The 13616-nt window shown below is 46.2% G+C and overlaps 2 protein-coding genes across 3 annotated transcripts in view; one reads left to right on the plus strand and one right to left on the minus strand.

The window, feature by feature from the left end:
- Positions 1 to 13616, minus strand: part of LOC126095771 (synapsin) — an 859815-nt gene that overhangs the window by 538290 nt on the left and 307909 nt on the right. The window lies entirely within an intron of this gene.
- LOC126095772 (metalloproteinase inhibitor 3) overlaps positions 1 to 13616 on the plus strand; it is a 362787-nt gene that overhangs the window by 322422 nt on the left and 26749 nt on the right. For both annotated transcript variants that reach the window (XM_049910578.1, XM_049910579.1), the window contains one exon: positions 6171 to 6291. In XM_049910578.1, the coding sequence (XP_049766535.1) occupies positions 6171 to 6291 (121 nt within the window). The remainder of the gene's footprint in view (positions 1 to 6170; positions 6292 to 13616) is intronic.

The raw sequence follows: 13616 nt of genomic DNA on the forward strand, positions 1-13616 counted from the left end.
GAACATCTCCGTGACTCTCTCACATTTACTAAACGAACGTGTGACGAAACGCGCTGCTCTTCTCCGGATCTCCTCTATCAGTCCTACATGGGCGGGTCCCAAAACGACGAGCAAAAAAATGGTTCAAATGGCTCTGAGCACTATGGGACTCAACATCTCAGGTCATAAGTCCCCTAGAACTTAGAACTACTTAAACCTAACTAACCTAAGGACACCACACACACCCATGCCCGAGGCAGGATTCGAACCTGCGACCGCAGTAGTCCTGCGGTTCCGGACTGCAGCGCCATAACCGCTAGACCACCGCGGCCGGCAATGACGAGCAATATTCAAGTATAGATCGAAAGAGGGTTTTGTAGGATAAATCCTTGGTTGGTGGACTACACTTACTGAGTATTCTTCCAACGAATTTCTTTCTGACATCTGATTTTCGTATGAATATACGTGATCGTTCTACTTTAAATCGCTACACACTCAGAGATATTTAATGCACGTGACTGCTCCCAGTGAGTTTTGATGAATAGCGTGGTTATAAAATAACTGGTCTTCCCGCCAATTTATGTGCAGTATACTACATTTATTTACGTTCAGGGCCAACTGCCAACCCCTCCATGAAGCGTCGGATACTGTGCATCTGCACAGTTTTCTAGACCTGCGACATATATAAGGGGCTGTGGGCGAAGAAACTGTGTAGTCTACGACGTGAGAATACCTGTACTTGCGTTATCTACCACTTGAGAATGAGAGCATTTAGAGACTTGAAACAAACTTTGCAAATAACTTGAAGCCTTTACGAAACGTTTTCTCTCTGAGGACTCCCACAAAATGATGAAAGGAAAAGAATTTGTCGCTTACTACATTTTCACATTTCATGCAGTAAAACTGCCACATGGAGCATGACGTTCCAATTCAATTTCTTTTTATGTGACACATTTTGAAGACAGAATCCATATATGTGACTTAATGTATCGGAAAAATTACAATGCTGGACGAAACTTAGTTCAGGAGATACTACATCATACTTGTAAACACAGAATGCATGAAAAACTACTGCATATTGCAAGAGATTTTAATTTATTACTTCGTTGCTACTGACTCTATTCCCAACACATTTTGCAGACACCATCCACATAAGCCGCTGAATGTACTTATACAATTATATCATTATACGGGGCATAGTTAATAAAATACGACGTCATAAACATTTAGCTACGTGAAAATGTAACTGCCGTGTGAAATTCGCTAGACATACATGTGAAGTATGTGTATAAATACGCTTGAAATATGTTAAATATGTGGGAAATCTATTTGACATATGCGGATGCGAGTAAAGTGACGGACCCGCCAGGTTAGCCGAGCGCGCTAACGCGCTGCTTCCTGGACTCGGGTAGGTGTGCCGACCCCGTATCGAATCTGCCCGGCCGATTAACGACGAGGGCCGGTGTGTCGGCGAGCCTGAATGTTTTTAGGCGGTTTTCCACATCCCCATAGGTGAATACCGGGCTGGTCCGCACGTCCCCCCTCAGTTACACGACTCGCAGACATCTGAACACTTTCCGTGGATTACACTAGTCGCAGACAGTTGGGCTACACTAATTCCTTCCCCAGGGGGTACGGGATGGCGGCAGGAAGGGCATCCAGCCACCCCTTCAACTAATATTGCCACATCCGATTAACCATGCCGACCCTGCGTATCCGCGGGAAAAACGGCGCAGGCACAAGCAGAAAGGATGCGAGTATAGCGACGGACCCCCCTAGGCGACCATTGAAACGATTTGAATCAAGTTTGGACGATATTATTTACAATCTGAAAGAAGTGCTATATATGTAAGAACCAACAACCAACCTCCTGTAGGGGTCAGTGCGATAATTTGGAGGGAGAAAGGAGGACGAGGAGATGGCCACACAGTGAGGGGGAAGAAGGAGAAGGCACAGATAGGAAGAAGAGGAGATGGGTAAAGAGAGGGCAGAGGAGGGTATGAAAAGACAGAGGGGAGGAGAAGATGCACAGAGAAAGGAAATGCGAGACTGACAGTGAAAGACGAGAGTAGGAAATGGGCACAGAAAGAAGAGGGGGAGGGGGAGTGAAAGATGGACAGAGAGAGGGAGGAGCAGATTGATAAAGAGGAGGGAGGAATAACTCCTCAAACCAGTCAAAAGTTGCTGTAATATTATATACGCACGTATTTTATCCGCCAGGCGACAGTGTGTAAACCTATGGAACGCGTTCTGGAAGGCAAGAAACACGACATTGACCTGGGCATCAGTGTCTCGTGAACGAACGAACAGAGCGAGCTGAGATGCACAAGAACGTTGTGAGCGGAATCAATGTTGATCCCTACAGAAAAGTTTCAGATCTCCAGTGAAGGGCACGGGAATGATATCTGACAAACCTGGGACTACTGCCGGTTGGCAGATGTTCAGCTGCTAAAAATCACTTTCGGACTGAGGCAGCGGATCCCATATTTCGAGGGAAAACAGTTTCCATTATTTTTTTCACGTATATGTGTGTGTGATCAGTATGAACGCGTGGCTGCAGCTTACCGTGGCAGCGCGTGCAGCAGATGTTCCGGTCCGGGAGCGCTCCTCTGCGCCGGCTGTCCGCACAGTTAATAAGGCGGCTCCCACATCCTGGAACGGGGCCGTTTGTACGCGCTGTGTTTGCACAGGCGGCGCGCTCCCACCGAGTAACAGCATAACACTGCGCAGGGCAGCCCTGGCGGTCGGGCCGCTGCCCTTTGAAGCTGCTGCCGTTATGTTCCTCTGCCTCAGGAAAGTCTGCACCTACTCCCACAGGCGTACACAACGTTACCATCGGCACGTCGTCAATCGAAACACCGAAGGCTGCATTTATAACCCGACAAAGCGAATGGTTGACCCGGGTGCAGAGGGAGCTGGGTAGGTCACGTGACCGGGTAGTCACATTCCAATTCGGAGCAACAAGTAACCTCACCTCCGTATCTTAAAGAATCGCGATCCGTTTTAGGAAAACCTAGTTTTGCAGGTAAATTTACTGGTATATGTGGGAATCGTATCGAAAAATATGTTGGGAACATAGTAGTAAAGTAGTAATAAATAAAAACGTCATGCTTAATGCCAAAGTTGTCATGCGTGAATAGCGAAAGTCTAGGACGCGAAATTTTTTCCCCTTGCACTACTGTGTGTGGAGTATCAGCAAGAAATACACTGACGGAAATAATCGTAACACCAAAAAATTATTAATGGAGAGAAATGAAATTTGGGGAATAAATTTTCCTTGGTGAGATACGTAAGTGATAAACAATGCAGATCATAGGTTAATGTAATCGCGAGCAATATGAAATGCTGGTACATTAATAAATGTTGTAAACGCCAGGATGTTAAATGCAAACATGAAAACATGCATATATTTTGTCGTACCGGTCCTGGATGTCAAAAAAAAAAATGGTTCAAATGGCTCTGAGCACTATGGGACTCAACATCTTAGGTCATAAGTCCCCTAGAACGTAGAACTACTTAAACCTAACTAACCTAAGGACATCACACACACCCATGCCAGAGGCAGGATTCGAACCTGCGACCGTAGCAGCCCCGCGGTTCCGGACTGCAGCGCCAGAACCGCTAGACCATCGCGGCCGGCCCTGGATGTCAGTTTGTGGATATAGAATCCCATGCGTATTGCACATGGTCGGTCAATACAGGGATGGTTAATGCTGGCTGAGGATGACATTGGAGTTATCGTCCGATAACGTCCCATATGAGCTCGATTGAAGACAGATCTGGTGATCGAGCAGACCAACGCAATATGTCCACCGTCTGTAGAGCATGTGGGTTACAGCAGCGGTATGTGGACAAGCGCTATCCTGTTGGAAAACACCGCCGGGAATGCTGTTCTTCGCACAACAGGTCGAATCACCAGACTGACGTTCAGATTTGCAGTCAGGGTGCGTGGGATAACCACAAGAGTGTTCCTGCTGTCATACGAAATCGCATCTCAGAATAGCGTCAGGTGTAGCTGTAGTGTGTCCAGCACGCAGACAGGTCCTCAACTGGCCTCCTCCTAACCAACACACATCCATCACTGGCACCGAGGCAGAATCAGCTTTCATCAGAAAACACAACAGATCTACACCGTACCCTCCAATGAGCTCTCGCTTGACACACTGAAGTCATAAATGACGTGGTCTGGGGCCAGTGGAATGCACGGTTCAGGGCGTCTGGCTAGGATAAGCGCCGGAGTCATACGCCGAACATGATGGTCTTCCCTCTCGGTAGTTCCACGTGGCCGCCCGGAGCCCGATCTTCCTTGCATCCGTACATTACCGTGACAGTCGCTGCCAGCAGTCACATACAGTGGCTACATTCCTGGCAAGTGCCGGCCGGAGTGGCCGAGCGGTTCTAGGCGCTACAGTCTGCAGCCGCGCGACTGCTATGGTCGCAGGTTCGAATCCTGCCTCGGGCATGGATGTGTGTGATGTCCTTAGGTTAGTTAGGTTTAAGTACTTCTAAGTTCTAGGGGACTCATGAGCTCAGAAGTTAAGTCCTGGCAAGTCTTTCTGCGGTATGGCAGAAGGAACGTCCAGCTTCTTGTATCCCAGTTATACGACCTCCATCAAACTCAGAGAGGTGTTGATAATAGCGCTTTGGTGTCTTAAAGGCATTCTTGACAAACATAAACTCTCCACGCACATTCTCAAAGGTAACTAACGCTCACGACCGTTACATCGTGTATTTAAAGCAAACCTGAAATGGACCGTCATGATAGCGCGCAAATAGCGCGGCCCTTGTGCGACAGGCACGAAATTCAGATGTAGAAACACGCCTGCCAACTTTCGAATGAAAGTCGCCAAATTCCTTCTTGGTGTTGTGATTTTTCTCCTCTCGTATAGATAGTCATTCTACATCTACATTGATAGTACGCAAGCAAACGTGAGGTATATGGCTTTGTTACCTCCCAATGCAGACACGAGAAGTCGTCGCAGGAAGTGTCTTCGTCAACAGCAGCAAAAGCTCGCTGTCAACTTCATTAAAATTATTGATAATGGGAAGGAGAAAAGAAGTTACAGTGATGACAGGGAAAAACGTGGTGGAAGATGGGAGCAAAAAGCTGACACTAAATAAGGTGAGGGCGTATAATGTTACAAAAGCAGAGACACGATCCTGATCGGATTGGAACTGAAGTGTTTACACCAAACAAAGAAAGCAAAATGTTCACAATAAATACCCCGTTTTTGATCTGGTTAAATGTTTTATTAAGCTTCATTTTCGCAGTATTATGAACAATAAAAATGGTTCAAATGGCTCTGAGCACCATGGGACTTAACATCTTAGGTCGTCAGTCCCCTAGAACTTAGAACTACTTAAAACTAACTAACCTAACATCACACACATCCATGCCCGAGGCAGGATTCGAACCTGCGACCGTAGCGGTCTCGCGGTTTCAAACTGACGCGCCTAGACCACACTGGCCGGCTATGAACAACACAAAAAAGAAAATTTACAGATTCGTTAGATGACAATAAGTTTCGCATTATTTGTAAAGGTCCGTCTCGATCATACAATTTTTTTTTTTTTTACAATCTACTAGTACCTATTCCGTCTACTGCCATCTTCAGATCTGCTAAAAATAAAAAGCATAAGTGTAACCAACTAAGCTCGACTAGTTGAAGCAAAATCTATAATAGGCCTGGTGATACATATTTATATGATTAACAGCCTTGTATACCAGTCATACGTATCATAAAATATTCTGATTTAGGCATCAGCCTCAAAATCTTTATATGTGGGTACATATTAAGTGCTGGCGACGGCCAAGATTTGTCTGATAGTTATACAAATAACTGAGGCCGCAGAGTGCACTATAGCTAGGGAACATGACTAACCAGTGTCGTAAATTTAGTTAGTCGTGTTCCCTAGCTATAGTGCCCTCTGCTGGCCTCCCAGCGTCAAACACCAGTACCTTAACCGTTGTGCCAGCTCTAAGCTTTCACACTGTGATTTTGGTCGCAGGTGATGCTACTGTTTATGAGTATGTGGTTTCTCCTGTAAAATGTTGTAATACTTCGTAAAGCCTTCATAAAATTGGTGTCTTGCAGACAAGTCATTAATTAAGCAAACAGACTGTAACTTCTGAAAATTGTCGGTATTTTGCAAACTATTTGTTGCTGACTTGAGTTGTTTTCGTTTTTCAGATGTGTGTGGTGGCGCGCTTGGCGCTACTGCTAGCGGCGTGGTTGGCAGCCCTGCAAGTTGCGGCGGGATGTTCGTGTATGCTGGCTCACCCTCAGGACCAGTTCTGCAGGGCAAATTACGGTATGTCAATATATACATACATATAAGTATATACCGATCTTATATATCCAACAGTCGCTTATGAGTAGGCCGTAGGAGGTTGTAGCTAATGCTTCGAGTCCAGCATTAGAACAGGCGCTCTAGATGCTTCGGTCGTCGTGTCGGAAGAATGTCGTAAGCCTTCTATTTACGCCTCTGTAATGAAGTGGAGTTCTTTCTAAATTAGATAATCTGTCTGAGGAATTTACTGCATCAGTTCACCAACGATAGTACAATATCTATTACTGCGTGAGTCTTATGCATATTCGCTAACACCTTGCCATATGTGCCCGTGTGTGTGTGTGTGTGTGTGTGTGTGTGTGTGTGTGTGTGGTGTCAGAGGACAAAATAATGAATAGAGGAAATTGGTCGATCGGTCGGTGAGAATGCGGCAGAGGATAGAGCACGTGACAAACCATCAGCTTGCATGAAAGCCAAGTCTTCTGTCAATTTTACGCTTGTCTGGTTGAGTGTCAACCTCCGATGCGATATCTCGGTTTCAACCCCAGACGCACTTCGAGTGACATTTCTGTACCACTTACATACGTGATCATAGCTCTTGCTGATGATAGTATGCTAGGCCACATTCAGGAAGTCGTCGTGTGCAACACTTATGTAAAGATACGTTAGTCTAGAGTCCTTTTTTCTATGTGAATTTCGACAAGAAAATGGCTACCTATAGTTTGGTATTCCCTGAATAGTATCAGCTTTTCCGCCAACTACTGACTTTCTTATTTACCTGAGAAACATAGCCGCCCAGTGTGGCCAAGCGGTTAAAGGCGCTACAGTCTGGAACCGCGTGACCGCTACGGTCGCAGGTTCGAATCCTGCCTCGGGCATGGATGTGTGTGATGTCCTTAGGTTAGTTAGGTTTAAGTAGTTCTAAGTCTAGGGGACTGATGACCTTAGAAGTTAAGTCCCATAGTGCTCAGAGCCATTTGAACCATTTTTTTGAGAAACATAACTTGAAGGAAACGAATATAGTAACGAGGAATTCGTCGCACATGGAATGCTGTATGCCTCAACTCTTAAATATTATGAACTCGCATCGTCTCATTGCTCGTAGGGTGCATTTGAACAGCTTCAGTATATGTGGCGACAACTAGCCCGTTCTCCAGAACAAATATTGACATGAACGCTGAAATTCTCTGCAGCGTCTCCTGTTTATGCTCTCTCCAATGACGACTCGGTCATACGCTAGTCACTACCACTGTGCATTTTGGAGAAAACCTCCGCTTCAAACTACATGCAAGCCACCATGTTTCTTCAAAGCATTGCACTTCAACGTCAGCCACCGCGTACTTTCTACCAGCACTGGTTAGCCGGAAGTCTTCATGGTGGCCATCGGTGTTAACAGCTTCGTACTAAAACAATTATTGTCACTCAAGTATTGGTGTATCAAACTACGAACAGTCTTACATAATCAACGGTTAGGGGACCTACGGGTTAACGTGAAATTCTAAGGTGCGCCGGCCGCTGGTGACCGAGCAGTTCTAGGCGCTTCAGTCTGGAACCGCGTGACCGCTACTGTCGCAGGTTCGAATCCTGCCTCGGGTATGGATGTGTGTGATGTCCTTAGGTTAGTTAGGTTTAAGTAGTTCTAAGTTCTAGGGGACTGATGACCTGAGATGTTAAGTCCCATAGTGCTCAGAGCCATTTGAACCATTTGACTAAGGTGCGAATCAAATTTTTCGCCAGCACAAACCTATGGTAAAGGTAAAAAAAAAACTTTAACCAATACAGACAGCCTGATCCTTAAACTTTGCGGCTTTTAGTGTAACTCTGTCACAATAGCAGTTTAATTTTGTTGTGACTCGAAGCGAAAAAAGCGATTGATGGGCAATTTTAAGAAAGGTTTGAAAAACCAACAGGTATCAAAGTACCAAGTAGAATTGTGAGAATATTGTATAACAAAGCATAATATAGCGACAGATAAGTTCTAGCATGGATAAGATTTCGTAGGCATCTACAGGAACTAAATGAGAGTCGCGTGAACCACAATGGAAGTAAGGGAACAAAATATTAATCATGGTTGCTGGACTCCTATGGGAGATAAAAGAGCAACTGAATAGAAGTGTAGCTTGACACTGGAGGCACTGATCAGGATTATGCTCTGCTGATATTGGACGACTTGTCAATGAATGCCACACTCGTAATTCTCTGGTGGAGAAGCCTTTTCAGGGAGACGGGTGTGGCATTCAGCGGGCTGTTGCGAAATGTCATCGCCATTAGCCGGCTGCCATACCGTGGTCTCTTCCTCGCTTCTGAATGCAGGTAAAGGCTGCAGACGCAGTAACTACGTGATGGAACTTATGCATGCCGTTTATGGTCGGGCATACAGTTCAAAATAAGAGATGTGAGCAGAGGCTGTCTATGATGATGTTTGGTTTGTGGGGCGTTCAACTGCTTGGTCATCAGCACCTGTACAAAGTCCCAGTTTTTCCACAGTCTAATCTAGCCACTGGCACGAATGATGACGATGATGAAATCATGAGGACAACACAAACACCCAGTCTCCGGGCAGAGAAAATCTCGAAATCGAACCCGGGACCCCGTGATCCAGAGGCAGCAACGTTAGCCACTAGACCACGGGCTGCGGAGAGGTTGTCGATGAAAGTGGAAGATGAAAACGCTCCAGTTCTAACGTTCTAGTAAAACTAAGAGTTGTAAAAAGTTAGAGTGTTACTGTCGTTTAAGTTTTCTCATTAAGAAGTCGTAGGTTCCTACAACAATAGCAGTATGTATCTCATCAGACCATAATGGACGAGAAAGTGGTTATCAGTACATATCGTTTTAATAATAGCTTCATCTGCATGAAAAACAATACGGGATCGCCTCAGCACTGTCGGTAAACGGATTTGAGCGATAATCATAGACGAATATTGTTGAGAAATGTGATTAGATGCAGCTTTTGTTCTATAAACTCATTCTGTACAGAGGTTTGTCCAAACTGTAGGAGGTAGAGCAACATTTGTTACAGATGATGGCACATTGAAACCATCACATCTTTCATTAAAAGTTTATTCAGTAATGTTCGTTTTGTTGTTAAATCATCATCGACAGTCTGAATGTTCGTATATAGGTTAGATATAGCTTTTTTTATTAGAAAACTTTTTGTTCCAAAGAACGCAGTGCAAACACGTGATGTAAGCGATGATTCTTGAACTATGACTATTGCTTTTTACACTAGTGAAGCATGCCAGTTTGCAGTCCTCTAGGTGCGGTTTAAGTATTCGTACATGCAGGCGTCCGGACGTGAGTAAGGCAAAGTAAAACAACTCTTAGTGACATGGAACGAGAACAGATAGACGGAGTGCGGTTAGTTGGAGCAATGGCGTTGACGACGGGCAATGAGTTAGGTGAACGGGTTACGACATTGTACAAGCTGATGAAGACGAACAGGAGTCACTGCAAGACATCGTCCCCTAGGAGCAATAGTCCACGTAAACAGACTGTCTGTGGATGACGTCGCTCGCTGAATGTGAGAACTACCACAAGTGGTAGTAGTGCATGTATAGGGTCGATCATGAACTTGTTTTCACGCCGGTCCGTCACGACGGCAAGCGATCGATGAGGTCGGTGGTGGATTGTAGCGAGAGATACCGGGTGGATGGCTAATACATGAATGCCAGTTAAATGTTGCAGCACAGCGAATATGTGACTCTCACACACTAGGTTGTCAGCAGCCCTTTGTTGCAACTGAAATTCCATCATCTGCAGACCTTACACTACATCTTGTCATACGGTACTGTGACGCAACTAATATCTATCATGTGAGCCCAGGCTGTATTTACAAAATAATCTACATCTGTTTTTCGTTTCGGGAGCGTTCTGTCATTAAACTCCTTTTTTAAGTGGAAAAAACGGCTGCTGAAATTTGTTTGTCTCAGTTTGCATATGGAGGAGATGCGTGCATGGGCTCCAGCAGTTATAAGAGGTGGGGAATACACTTCAGAGATGCGAACACTGGCATTCAAGGTGAGTTTCGTAGCGATCTTCCTGTGTCTATCTCAAAGAAACAGAGCAAGAAAAGAGTCATGGAATCCTTTAGACAGACAGACGTGTGTTTGAAGTCGCAGTGAAACCTGCAGTAGGACATAGCGCATGCAAGAAATCGTTAAAGCTTGGATTTAGCGAATGGTATATAGTCTTTGGGTACAATTTTTGTTGACCGAAGATAAGGAAGTTTCGATAAGTCCCATCATGCAGAGTGTGTTGTGCTACGCGATGAAGATTTGTTCCATTTTTTATGAGTCTGGAAGACAATTTCGGTGTATGGAATGGCACCATTTGCATCTGCGCAAAAAGAGAAAGCAAGGACAATGCGGTATGTTACGGAAGTTAGTGGCTGCTTTTTGTGGAATGCAGAACGCTGCATTCGCGTGGTTTTTATTCAAATTGGACAGGCCATAACATGCTGCCTTCTGCGTCCAGCCACTTTGGAAGCTCCGACGAGTACAGCGCGGTAAGATTATCCAGTAGCGTCATAACGCTACGCCTCTGTTGGCGTCACTGATCCTACAGTGTCCGCTGCTGTTACAGTCGCAGGTTAGAATCCTGCCTCGGGCATGGATGTGTGTGATGTCCTTAGGTTAGTTAGGTTTAGGCAGTTCTAAGTCTAGGGGACTTATGATCTCACATGTTAAGTCCCATAGTGCTTAGAGCCATTTGAACCTACAGTGTCAACTTGTCACCATCTGATTACTACTTCTCTCGTTTTGTGCAAGAACTGCGAGGCCAAAACTGTGGGACGCTGGAGGGCATATACACTCCTGGAAATGGAAAAAAGAACACATTGACACCGGTGTGTCAGACCCACCATACTTGCTCCGGACACTGCGAGAGTGCTGTACAAGCAATGATCACACGCACGGCACAGCGGACACACCAGGAACCGCGGTGTTGGCCGTCGAATGGCGCTAGCTGCGCAGCATTTGTGCACCGCCGCCGTCAGTGTCAGCCAGTTTGCCGTGGCATACGGAGCTCCATCGCAGTCTTTAACACTGGTAGCATGCCGCGACAGCGTGGACGTGAACCGTATGTGCAGTTGACGGACTTTGAGCGAGGGCGTATAGTGGGCATGCGGGAGGCCGGGTGGACGTACCGCCGAATTGCTCAACACGTGGGGCGTGAGGTCTCCACAGTACATCGATGTTGTCGCCAGTGGTCGGCGGAAGGTGCACGTGCCCGTCGACCTGGGACCGGACCGCAGCGACGCACGGATGCACGCCAAGACCGTAGGATCCTACGCAGTGCCGTAGGGGACCGCACCGCCACTTCCCAGCAAATTAGGGACACTGTTGCTCCTGGGGTATCGGCGAGGACCATTCGCAACCGTCTCCATGAAGCTGGGCTACGGTCCCGCACACCGTTAAGCCGTCTTCCGCTCACGCCCCAACATCGTGCAGCCCGCCTCCAGAGGTGTCGCGACAGGCGTGAATGGAGAGACGAATGGAGACGTGTCGTCTTCAGCGATGAGAGTCGCTTCTGCCTTGGTGCCAATGATGGTCGTATGCGTGTTTGGCGCCGTGCAGGTGAGCGCCACAATCAGGACTGCATACGACCGAGGCACACAGGGCCAACACCCGGCATCATGGTGTGGGGAGCGATCTCCTACACTGGCCGTACACCACTGGTGATCGTCGAGGGGACACTGAATAGTGCACGGTACATCCAAACCGTCATCGAACCCATCGTTCTACCATTCCTAGACCGGCAAGGGAACTTGCTGTTCCAACAGGACAATGCACGTCCGCATGTATCCCGTGCCACCCAACGTGCTCTAGAAGGTGTAAGTCAACTACCCTGGCCAGCAAGATCTCCGGATCTGTCCCCCATTGAGCATGTTTGGGACTGGATGAAGCGTCGTCTCACGCGGTCTGCACGTCCAGCACGAACGCTGGTCCAACTGAGGCGCCAGGTGGAAATGGCATGGCAAGCCGTTCCACAGGACTACATCCAGCATCTCTACGATCGTCTCCATGGGAGAATAGCAGCCTGCATTGCTGCGAAAGGTGGATATACACTGTACTAGTGCCGACGTTGTGCATGCTCTGTTGCCTGTGTCTATGTGCCTGTGGTTCTGTCAGTGTGATCATGTGATGTATCTGACCCCAGGAATGTGTCAATAAAGTTTCCCCTTCCTGGGACAATGAATTCACGGTGTTCTTATTTCAATTTTCAGGAGTGTAGAAAGCGACATGACAATCTGAAGGGGCTCATTTTCAAGCATACAGAACGGTGGCGAAAACGTATGCAAAGAAATGGAGACTATTCTGAAAAGTGTCAGAATACGCTGTAAATTAAGATGATATAAACGGGTTGTCTACACAATGAAAGGCAACGGCCTTGCCGCAGTGGATACACCGGTTCCCGTCCTATCACCGAAGTTAAGCACAGTCGGGCGTGGCCGGCACTTGGATGGGTGACCGTCCAGGCCGCCATGTGCTGTTACCATTTTTCGGGGTGCACTCAGCCTCGTGATGCTAATTGAGGAGCTACTCGACCGAATAGTAGCGGCTCCGGTCAAAGAAAACCATCGTAACGACCGGGAGAGCAGTGTGCTGACCACACGCCCCTCCTATCCACATTCTCATCTGAGGATGACACGGCGGTCGGATGGTCCCGATGGGCCACTTGAGGCCTGATGACGGAGTGCTACACAATGAAAATTAATATTTGTAACAATGACTATAACACTCTACTAATCAATAAAGAGTTTTCATGACAGTCAGAGATTAGAAAAGGCCATAAATGAAAACACATCATGCCTCTTCATATTGGAAAAGAGCCCTTGAAAATAGCCCGTATAAAAAAAAATATCTCATTAATAAAGGTTCATTTGGGATACGGAGCAGGAAAAGGAAATACGGATGATGTTTATGGAATAAGACTAGTGATGGAGAAATCTCCAGAATACAAGCAAAATTTTTGGTTGGTCTGTAGATATAAAAAAGGGATTTGATCGAGTACGATGGTAATGATAGGGTAAGTTCTAAGTGCATATACTCTACAGACGACTTATCATTGACACATACAACAATATTAAAACTTGCATAAAAAGTTTCGCAACTTAGAAGTGAATGTTATTGCCAGTCAGGAATGTACCGTAATTCCATTAAAGTTTGATTTTGTAATGAATTACCTAACCACAAAGATCCAGAGTTACAGTGTTTTGCATGATCATATGTAGGCATTATATCTAATAACATCCAGAAAATTCGAGAGAATCTTGAGCAATGAGGGAAGGCATTCGAATCAAATGGCTTACGAAGACCGAATTCATGATGTACAACTTCAGCTACACT

The sequence above is a fragment of the Schistocerca cancellata genome, chromosome 8 (assembly GCF_023864275.1).
Source record: "Schistocerca cancellata isolate TAMUIC-IGC-003103 chromosome 8, iqSchCanc2.1, whole genome shotgun sequence".
In the NCBI taxonomy this organism is placed as follows: Eukaryota; Metazoa; Arthropoda; class Insecta; order Orthoptera; family Acrididae; genus Schistocerca; species Schistocerca cancellata.